General features: G+C 46.9%; 3 protein-coding genes across 3 annotated transcripts in view; 1 reads left to right on the top strand and 2 right to left on the bottom strand.

Annotated features, from left to right (window-relative positions):
- Window positions 1-2,207: 2,207 nt before the first annotated feature.
- On the bottom strand, window positions 2,208-5,903 carry LOC124661319 (probable mitochondrial import receptor subunit TOM20). Its single transcript, XM_047199183.1, has 6 exons — window positions 5,774-5,903; window positions 5,586-5,664; window positions 3,963-4,132; window positions 3,697-3,744; window positions 3,231-3,311; window positions 2,208-2,683 (listed from the first exon to the last, which is right to left on the bottom strand). Exons 1-6 carry the CDS (start codon window positions 5,873-5,875, stop codon window positions 2,549-2,551), a joined length of 615 nt encoding a protein of 204 aa, XP_047055139.1. The 5' UTR covers window positions 5,876-5,903; the 3' UTR covers window positions 2,208-2,548.
- A 615-nt stretch (window positions 5,904-6,518) lies between these two features.
- Window positions 6,519-7,999, top strand: LOC124659231 (SNF1-related protein kinase regulatory subunit gamma-1-like). The gene is made up of 3 exons (XM_047197160.1): window positions 6,519-7,394; window positions 7,473-7,633; window positions 7,720-7,999. Exons 1-3 carry the CDS (start codon window positions 6,519-6,521, stop codon window positions 7,997-7,999), a joined length of 1,317 nt encoding a protein of 438 aa, XP_047053116.1.
- Window positions 8,000-9,029: 1,030 nt separating this feature from the next.
- LOC124667971 (exocyst complex component EXO70A1-like) overlaps window positions 9,030-10,091 on the bottom strand; it is a 52,141-nt gene continuing 51,079 nt past the window's right edge. The window contains exon 3 of the mRNA XM_047205187.1: window positions 9,030-9,385. The gene's annotated coding sequence lies outside the window, so the exon portion shown is untranslated. The remainder of the gene's footprint in view (window positions 9,386-10,091) is intronic.

Here is a 10,091-nt window from a genome sequence, read left to right as displayed (position 1 = left end):
TCCTGTCGACTTCTAACACAGTGTGCCTGCCTATATGACATGTAGTTGACGTACACTACGGATGCCTAATTTGGTGAGGATGTACTGCACCGTGGCCGCGACGGCCACACCACCCCGGTTTGAATTACGACTCGCGAAGGTACGACGGCGTTGCTGTCGACCAGCGCCCACACACACACACTCTGCGTACCCACACAAGTAAAGTCTTGGGTGGGTTGATCGATCTCTCCCGTGTATTCTCCGGGTCAACCAAGAGGAAAATCAAGTGTCGCGGTCCTAAACAGGGACCCTGGACCTCTCCGTCGTAATACGCCCCAAGCGTTACGTCAGGTGCAAACTGTGCAAGGGGCCTCTTTCGATAGAACGACCATGTTCTTGATTAGACTTTAGATTAAAATGTGTTGACGAATCTTACGTCTGATGAAGAATATCTCAGGAGCCAGGACCAATGGATGCGCCCGTTTACATTCACTCACCAGTATAGCAGCATCTTATATGTGTCAAGCTATGAGCCTATGACTCACATGACTGATAGATGCACAAACTTAGTAGAAAATCCCTATAAACAAACATGTCAGGTCGATCTAAGGGACAAACTCTCTAGTGGAAGCGTGTGTTTTTGGTGTTGTGTGTGAAGAGTGACGACGAACTAGGGAGAGAAGTTAAGTTGGTGCTGCTACTTGCAACGTACTACGCAGACGATGATGGAGCCGACACGGGGTGGTGATGAGGCGTGACCAGTTGTCAGCGCACGGCGTGGAGGAGGTCCCATAGCATGTATGAACGTATGCCATGGCCCCGCCGGCCGGCCGGCCGGCAGCTCCTGTAGCTGTAGCCGTAGTAGCTTGCAGCTCGTCGCAGGCAGGCGTGAGAAGGAAGCATCCATCCTCCTGTTGCCTTGGATCCACATCCATCACCCTCATCTGTTACATGCACCTCCCAGCAAGGCCTCCTCCGGCGTGCAACATGAGTTGGCTCCTAGGTAACCACACCCTACATTCCTATCCTATGGATTTCGTGAGTTTAGCTCCTAGGTTGCTATGTCCATCACCACTCTATGCCAATTGCATTACCCGTCGACAAGCCAAAGTTGCAAAAAAGGTTCTACAACACAATTCTTCAATTTTGAGTGTTTTTTGTTCTTGTGCAATGATAGTCTTGAGAGCATCCCCACTCGTCTCCCCGACTAGGCCCCCGAGCGACGTTTTTCCAATCCGGACGGCGTTATTCTGCCCAGCCGCGCCCCCCGGTTCCTCGATTTCGTTCGGATTTGGGCCTAAATTCATCCGGCGAGCCCACGCCATCCCCGGTCCCCCGGGGAGCGCTCGGGGACTCCGGACGAAACGAAAGCGCGCGAAACGACGCCGGCTCCGCCGCCCCAGGACGACGCTGGCTCGAGCGACGACGATGACGGCGGCGACTACACGGCCTTCTACCACCATTTCGGCATGTAGGAGGCCGCTTTTTAGTTTAAGTTTACTTTGCCAATCGCCGAATTCAAATATTTGTACGAATTCGGCCTATTTATGTACGAACTCGCCTCTATATGTTAAATATCATTAAATTTCGCTTATGTTTGAACGAGCTTCGCCCAAATTTGTCTGAATTCACCAAATTATGTCAAAGTACTTGCATCCATCCTGAGCTCGCGGCTGGGAAAATGGGCCTCCCCAGGTCTAATTTTCCTCCAATCCGGTCGGAAATATCGCCGGATTTCGGCGTGGGGAGGCCAAACGAGTGGAGATGCTCTGAGTTTCTTGTTGTGCATCTCGTCCTAGGAGAGGAGACCAGTACCTGCAGTTATTGCCACTGCTGTCAACCCCTCTGATTGAAGGCAAGAGAGAAGGGATCATCATCTCCATAGTAGCCATGATGGAGTGGACGTGTTGATGGGTAGGGCAGGCCAGGGAGGTGAGCTTTTCTTGATTTGGCAGGAACAGGGTACATGGAGACTATTATTAACAAGATGCCAGTAGTAACATGCAGCAATCAATCCCAAGCCATGCTCACCTCTCAAGCAGCATCCCCCACACGGGGAAGAAAATATGCCTAGCAACCAGCTGCGCATGTGCGAGCTCCCCGTCCGGAGACCCGGATGCATCGCACCCTGCTACACCAACAGTGCGGCGCCGGTTGCGTCCCAACCAACTCCCAAACAGATAATTCCACGGGGCACATTTTTATGTTGAAAAATGCAACAAAGCAGCTGCACCATAGAAATGCTGACAGGTTCCACAAGCATGTGCCCATCAAAGGTCGTTTACAATTATCAGAGGAATACATGCCGTATAGCCAGGGACAAAATGATCAAAACGTACCAACGGTTTTCGCTAAATACGATAAACATGCAAGGAAACATCCAGCAGCATATATCCATGACAAGACAAACCTCATCAAGGCCGCAAAGGAAGACTGTAATTTAACCAAACAGCAACATGGAAACACCATTTCCTCCCCACAACTTAGCTAAGTCTAAAGATTCACGTCTCTGAGGCACTTTAACATAGGCATGCCATCTGCAGTTTCTTCTTTCCCAAATTGATCCAAATCACATGTGAGGTGGCTGGGGTGCCGGTTGGGGTTGGTTTTTGGCCATTGCAATCCAAGCAGCGAAACCAACACACAGAATCGCCCACCCACCAACATCATACCAGAAGTCATTGTCCTTCTTTTTCTTCGATTGCTGCAAACCACGATATATATATTCTCATATTAGGTACAGCAAGATACAGAGAAGAGCTTACAGAAATAACTTCAATCAATAAGGTCAGCAGTATGGATGAGAAAATATACTCTTTATTATTGTTATTTCTATGACAACAAGTAGGTCATATTGCAGGCAGAACATGCATACTTAGCACCTAGTATTGTTATGCAAAGAACGACTAGCCACAACAAATGACAAGATAAGATGGTAAATGAACAAACCAACAAGAAGCAAGAGTTAAGAAGCAAGAGTTACACAAAATGATACATTAACTCGCTCACTGCCTGTCTACTGAAACAAATTTTATATTCACCCTCTTGTTAACACTGCACATTGGCTGTTGGCAAATACAAGACTACAAGAATATATTCAGATCAGCGGGTATGTGCAGACGACATAGTTTAAATGCAAATTTATGGATACTTTGACAATAAAATCAGTATAATAAGAAACATAGGAACTCATAGAGAAGAAACTGTAATCAGCTTAAAAGAGGCAAGCAAAACAATGGCAAACAAAATACCCTTGCATTTGAGGACGAGGGTGGTGCTTGTGCAGCTTGAGATGCGATTTGCCTATGGATCTCCATATGCAGTTCAGGTGCCTGAGGTTGTCAGGAGAAATGTTACAGAAAGTCAATTAAAAAAGCAAGCACAATCAAATATGCTAGAACTGAAAACTTCAGAGTTTAATTTAGGTTAAAAAAAACTACAGGTTCGGAGTAGAGAGGATTCAAATCCCCCCATATAGTTCAGATAGTTAGAAATTCATATGTTGTCAATGAGCCAGATTGGAAGTTCAAATTAGTTACTATCATAGCTTCAACTTCTAAATTATGCTGACAACATCAAATAAAAGGATATACACTCATGATCAAAAACTTGCAACCAGAGTAACTAACATAGTTGAATCACATGGTACAATTTCATAATTGCATTATAAGAACTGGGGAAAGATATTGCGGAGCATAATGACAGAACAAAAGGCACCTTCGATGACAGCTCCAATGACTTCCTGTAGAGCTCATTTGCTGGTTCCTACAAGAAAGAAGAAACATGGACATACCTCAAATACCAGCTGAACATGCTTTATAAAGCATATTTACAAAAAAAAATCCTTGCAGAAGCGTCTGCGTGGGACTGAGCTCATATGCCACTTAAACCATATGATCTCAGGCCCGCGTGTCAGCCTTCAGCATGATTTTATTTGAAAATCTGTCCGTATGCACCACAATACTCAAGCAGACTTCACATACCACATCAACTGCCTTCTGGAAACAACCAGTTGCTTTTTCAAAGCATTCATTAGCCGGGATGGAGTCTGAAGTGAAGAATCCACGGGAGGTCAGGGCATTCCCCAAGCACCAGAGTGCATCAGCCTTGTTGGAATCAATTCTCAGTGCTTCTTCCAGCTTGGACTCCGCATCTATAAGAAATAAACTAGATCAGCATATACTTCACATCTGACCGGTTCAGATTTGATTTACAAGGACTAGAATTTGCCTAGGTATTTGAAACTCTCAGCCATGAAAAGCTATGGGGCTATCAACAAACTTCGAAATACTAGCAACTACTATGACTTCCACTGAACAAGCTTGCATATAATAATGCTCTCAGTACGAAATTAGAACAAAGTCTTTCCAGATCAACAAATAATCAAAACAAAGCAAACAAACAGTTCTCAACCATATATATGGAAACTAAACCAAAATTGAAGTCACATTTTAATCTGTGCCAAATGATTTTGGAAGGTCTTTGTCTAAATACTTACCTACTATGACTTCCACTAAACAAGCCTGCATATAATCCTGCTTTGAAATTGGAACCCAGTACTAGGATTTTCCAGCATAAAAACTAACCAAAATGAACAAGAAGTTCTGATCCAAACATAAATGCAAGGTTAAACAAAGCTCTTTGTTTTGCCTCTGCCAAGCGGCTAGCGCCTAGCACACCAAAGCTCTTGCCTAGGCACGCTTAAAGTGCAGACATTGCACGATCAAGTGCTGGGTGTTTTACTGCCGCCTAACACCTAGGCACGCTTAAGCGACTGGCAGCTTTATAACCATGATACATGAAAACTACAAAAAAATCTGTGCCAAATAATTTTGGGAGGTTAATGGAGTATGCCAGCATAGGGTTGGACTGGTATTCCAATTCAAATAATGTCAATAGTGTTGATAAATCTCAATATTCTTCTCGTTTAACGCAAAACACATATCCGGAAAAGAAAGTGTGACAAGAATAAAGCTCTTCAAACTTAGACATATCATGGAGGAACATCTTACTCCCAAAATCGGCATTGTAGATGCATAAGCAATCGCTACCAAAACCATCAGTTTTATAATCCACGCATATAACAAATGAAACTGTAGGCCTATATATGTTGGGAACAAAACTACAGTCTTATCATATAACAAACAGAACTAGAGATTTTTACATGCTTGGAACAAAAACACACTACCTCATGGTGTGCGCGAAGAAGTCATCTAACCATATAAGAAGGCCGAACTAGTAGTTGCTACCTAATGCACATATATTCACAAGCACTACTACCTTTTCTTTCTGTAGTTGCTAATACTGCAGCGTTTGGAAAATACTGCATCTAAATACACCCAAATATATTCATACAGAACATCTAAATACTGCAGCGTTTGAAAAATTAACCATAATGATGTTCTATGTTCGCACAAATCAAAGTAACTTATTTTTCTCAGGTACACCTTAGGCTAAAGTATTACAGGGCACAAAAGGCAAAACCAAGGCCCTTACACATAACGTTATAGCAATGTTAATAAGTATAAAGTGAAAGGAAAGACCCAATCTATTGCAAGTTCCAATGAACAATCAGCATATGCAAGTGCAGAAATCAGAAGGTATACCTTCGAGGCACTTGAGGCCCTCGGGTCCGTTCTGCATCTGCGACAGCTCCAGCAGCGCGCCGCCCCATCTCGTGAGGTTCTGCGATGCAGATAGCAGAATAGAACATCAGACCAGATCGGACAGGATCGCACTCGCGTCCAAACCGCTAGAACGGGGAGGGAGGGAGGGAGGGAGGAGGGGGCGTTACGTCGGCGTCGAGGGGGTTCTCGTCGTAGGCGGTCTTGGCGGTCTTGCAGGCGAGGTCGAAGAAGAAGAGCCTCTCCGGGTCGTTCATCGCTCCCATGTCCATGGCGGCGGCGGCGCGGGCGGCGGCGGGGCTCCGGTGTGCGGCGGCGAGATCCGGTGCGGGGCTTAGGGTTTTAGGCGGCCTCTCTTCGATTTGGGGAGGCTCGAGGCGGAGGTGGGGAAGCCGGAGTTGTTGTTGTAGGGAACGAGGAGGGGATCGCACCGCTTTAATCGGACGCTGACGTGCGGGCCCTACGTGGTTCCTCCCAACCTGCCAGTGGCACGTGCTGTCACGGTCGGTCCCGTACAGCATGACTTGGGAAAGGAGCTAGAAAAATTATCCATCTCGAGCCCGGCTCGGACCGGCCCATGTATGCACGTATATTAGGCCCATAATATGGATGCAGCTTAAGCAAGCGGCCCATGTCCCTATTTTTTTTCTTAGAGAGAGCGGAAAAAACATTTCTGGCAATGTTATCCAATGTCAGTCAGGTAGAGAGCCCAACTTCCGGGCTGCGAACCACTTGTCATCCTCCCCCGTCATTCTGGCGCGAAACAATCGGGCAGAGCAAACCTCGCTGGCTCCCGCCACCGTTCTCGGCCGGAAGACGCGACCAAGCAACGCGCGCGCGCGAGGCCACTCGTGGACGAGGAAGCCAAGAACAGAGAGAGTGGTAGCTACCGGAGCAGAGGCCATACAGAGAGCCATGCAGCCGAGGCGCGAGATCCGGACGCGGCCGGAGCAGCGGGACGGCGACGATGCGTCGACGGCGGCGTTCGCGGCGGAGACGCCGCTGGGGAGCGCGCGGTGGAGCCCGGAGGCGGAGATCGGGATGCGGGTGGAGGACATCTGGGACAGCCTGGACCAGCCGCAGCTCAGCCGGGGCGACAAGCTCAACAGCTGCTTCGACGCCATCCCGGTCTCCTCCTTCCCCAACACCTTCGGCGCGCAGCTCGTCGACATCCCCTCCGACGCCACCCTCGCCGAGGCCGTCGACATCCTCTCCCGGAACCGCATCAACGGCGCGCCCGTCCGCAACATGGACGCGCCCGACGACGCCAGCTGGATCGACCGCTACATCGGCATCGTCGAGTTCGCCGGCATCGCCGTCTGGCTGCTGCACCAGTCCGAGGCCTCCGCCGCCGCGCTCGGCGCCGACGAGCTCGCCGCCAAGCTCGGCACCGTCACCCTCGACGGCCCCAGCAGCGCCAAGGAACACAAGACAGCGCCGGCATCCGAAGCCGAGGGGGCCGTGGCTGAGGCGTTCGGCTCGCTGCCGTCGTCGGAGCTGTTCAGGAAGACCAAGGTGAAGGACATCTCCGGGTCGTTCCGGTGGGCGCCGTTCCTGGCGCTGCAGAGCTCCGACACCTTCCTCACCATGCTGCTGCTGCTCTCCAAGTACCGGATGAAGAGCCTCCCCGTCGTGGACATCGGCGAGGGCACCATCAGCAACATCATCACGCAGGCCGCCGTCGTGCACATGCTCTCCGAGTGCGTCGGCCTCAGCTGGTTCGAGGACTGGGGCACCAAGACGCTCTCCGAGCTCGGACTCCCCATCATGAAGACAAGCAGGCTCGTCAAGGTGCCCATAAATCCATGCATGATCATGCTCACGCTTATATATTCTTTCTCGATCGGCACCCAACATGATCTGCTGCAGGTTCGCGAGGACGAGTCGGCCCTCAAGGCGTTCCGGCATATGAGGAAGCGAGGCGTTGGTGGCGTCCCGGTGGTGGACAGCGTCGACAAGCCCGTCGGCAGCATCATGATCAAGGACGTCAAGCATCTCCTCACGGCGTCAGAGTCCGACAGAGACTACAGGTGATCACATCACACCAGAGTTTGGCTTGCCCTGAAATCTCCATCAGAAACAATTTCATTCAGACATGGCTGCTTCACAAATGCAGGACACTGACGGCCAAAGAGTTCATCGCGAACGCGAGGCAGAGCTCAGGGGAGAAGCAGATGAGCATCATCACGTGCACGAAGGAGGACACGGTGAAGGACATCATCCTGAGGCTGGATGCGGAGAAGAGGCAGAGGGTCTACGTCGTCAACGAGGAAGGCAACCTGGATGGGCTCATCACGCTCAGGGACATCATCGCCAAGCTCGTCTACGAGCCACCAGGGTACTTCGGGGACTTCTTCAACGGTGTCATTCCCATGCCGCAGAACAGCAGGGTCTGAATGACAAATTTCCTAGCACCTCCTAGGCAAGATCAGGATAAGCAATTTCTCTCAGGTTTATTTATTTTTATTTTTGTGTAGTAACACTAATTCCTCATTTTCTCTAGTGTTCACTCCTTTGGCTCCTTAGAAACCTCCCCTTATTCTTGTCAATTGCATTGCTAGCTAGCTACCTTATCATAAGGATGAACACTCTGGCTATGTTATGTTCTAGGCTGACAAAGTTCAACACAAGGAGTACTAGAATGTAGCCGTGCCAGGTTTGATTGTTCATCATGTACCAGAGTGAAAGGACCAGAGTTATTGATAGATAAATTAGAATTCGTTTGCATGAGGCAAGATGTTATGGGAGATATCGTAAGAAACTTATAATACGAAGCTAAGGAATAACACATTTGCATCTGAATGCGGTGGTATAAACCTACACAAAGTATCACTATATCACCTTTTCTTACTTCCCAGGCATCCTCAAACAGTTGAATGGCAATATCAGTCATCAGAACAGTCTACACATAAGTAAAAGTGTATAGGTTGTAATTGTAAACCTATCCCTAACCACATGCAATATAGTACATTACACAAGAAATTGCAAATAGGCACCCCAATACTTTGACATTTTACATGTCTGCATGTTAACTTCTGGGTCATGCAACAACTACATAAACAAAAAAGATCCCAGACACACATAAAACTAGACAATATAAGAAAAGGTGCAAAACACCATCAAGTAGCAGCACAGCACAACAATAATAGCGCAACAATTAATAGTATATAGAAGGAAGCAAGCTGCATAAAACAAAAGGCCCATTCCATGAACTGGGGGATTCAGAACAGTAGAAGGCACCATGAAATTGCTACAACCGCCCTGTGATCGTAGGTAGAAGAATAAATAAAATAGGATCCAGCAGGATAAGTTGCAGCTTTTTTTTACTTATCTGACAAGCTACTATACCTTATATTATCATCAATAAGTTACTATACTTCCTGTCAGCAACCAACTAAAAGGCAGATCACAGAACTTGCAACAAAGTAAAAGTGAACAAAACTGCTGTATAAATTGTACATAAAATGCAACCCACCGACCATCCAACAATATTCAACAATCAACAGTATACGTGCAAACTGTAAGAATAACAGTTACACAGCTCACCACAGTGTCCTAAAGCCCAAGTGGAAGCCCAATGTCAGAACCTGCCTTGAAAAGAATCAAAGGTGGCAAGCTAAAGTCTTCGATTCAGGTTGCTTTGCATTCATGCTGCTCCTCCAGTCAAAACTGATTTCTCCATCATCGAACTTCAAAACCATGCTGGCAGGGCAAGTTCCTTAGAGCACGCCTTGAATGAACTTTGTCATGGACTTGTAACCACCAAACTGATATGAACATCCCTAAACATATAAATGATCAGGTTGTTAAGTTTGTTGATCATGCTGAAGTAAGTTCGTGACTATGGCATGACAAGCAACAGATCATAACTTGTTTGTGAGTTTTCCTGCTTCATAAGCCAACTTGCTGATAATTCGTCTAACAAAGACAATATACCATCTAAAAACCAGTTCACTGTGAAAGGGAAATTACGTTGCTTATACAGAATCCATATTACCAATGTTGATAGTTGGTGAGTAGGGATCAATAGGCTAATTGGCCAGTTAACAAGTTAATCAGCCGATAAATCAGTTTATTGGCTACTCGGTGACCCTCCGAGCAGGGATTTATCAGCCAATTAACTGGTTAATAGGACGATTTCTTCAACAGGGCATATTACTGGTTCGGACATGCAGTAGTTTAAGAGCCTTGTTTTTAGACAAATCACATTTTGTCACCAATAGATAGAAACACTATAAATTACTCAAGAGTTCATCATGAATATTGATTGATAAATTACAAAATTACCAGAAAAATTTATATTCTTGATGTGCTTTTGTACAATTGGCAGTTCGCAAGGTAATATAGGGGTGAAATCTCTGTAATATCTCAATAGTTGGGTTCTTAAGTAATTTTTAGTATCATCAATAACACTCAATTATCAAAAGGAATAGGTCATAATCTGTTGGGACATTTTCCCGCTTCATAGTCATAAGCCTTGCAATTTTA

The sequence above is a fragment of the Lolium rigidum genome, chromosome 6 (genome assembly GCF_022539505.1).
Source record: "Lolium rigidum isolate FL_2022 chromosome 6, APGP_CSIRO_Lrig_0.1, whole genome shotgun sequence".
Taxonomy (NCBI): domain Eukaryota; kingdom Viridiplantae; phylum Streptophyta; class Magnoliopsida; order Poales; family Poaceae; genus Lolium; species Lolium rigidum.
Note: the sequence above shows the minus strand (reverse complement) of the source record. Positions and strands in the feature narration are given on the sequence as shown.

Excerpts from the sequence above, each read along its gene's own strand:
- LOC124659231 (XM_047197160.1), top strand. The coding sequence starts at position 6,519 with ATGCAGCCGAGGCGCGAGATCCGGACGCGGCCGGAGCAGCGGGACGGC. Across the intron at positions 7,395-7,472 it reads AGACAAGCAGGCTCGTCAAG|GTTCGCGAGGACGAGTCGGC; the intron begins GTGCCCATAAAT and ends GATCTGCTGCAG. Across the intron at positions 7,634-7,719 it reads GAGTCCGACAGAGACTACAG|GACACTGACGGCCAAAGAGT; the intron begins GTGATCACATCA and ends TCACAAATGCAG.
- LOC124661319 (XM_047199183.1), bottom strand. The coding sequence starts at position 5,875 with ATGGACATGGGAGCGATGAACGACCCGGAGAGGCTCTTCTTCTTCGAC. Across the intron at positions 5,665-5,773 it reads AGAACCCCCTCGACGCCGAC|AACCTCACGAGATGGGGCGG; the intron begins GTAACGCCCCCT and ends TCTGCATCGCAG. Across the intron at positions 3,312-3,696 it reads CATTGGAGCTGTCATCGAAG|GCACCTGAACTGCATATGGA; the intron begins GTGCCTTTTGTT and ends TGACAACCTCAG.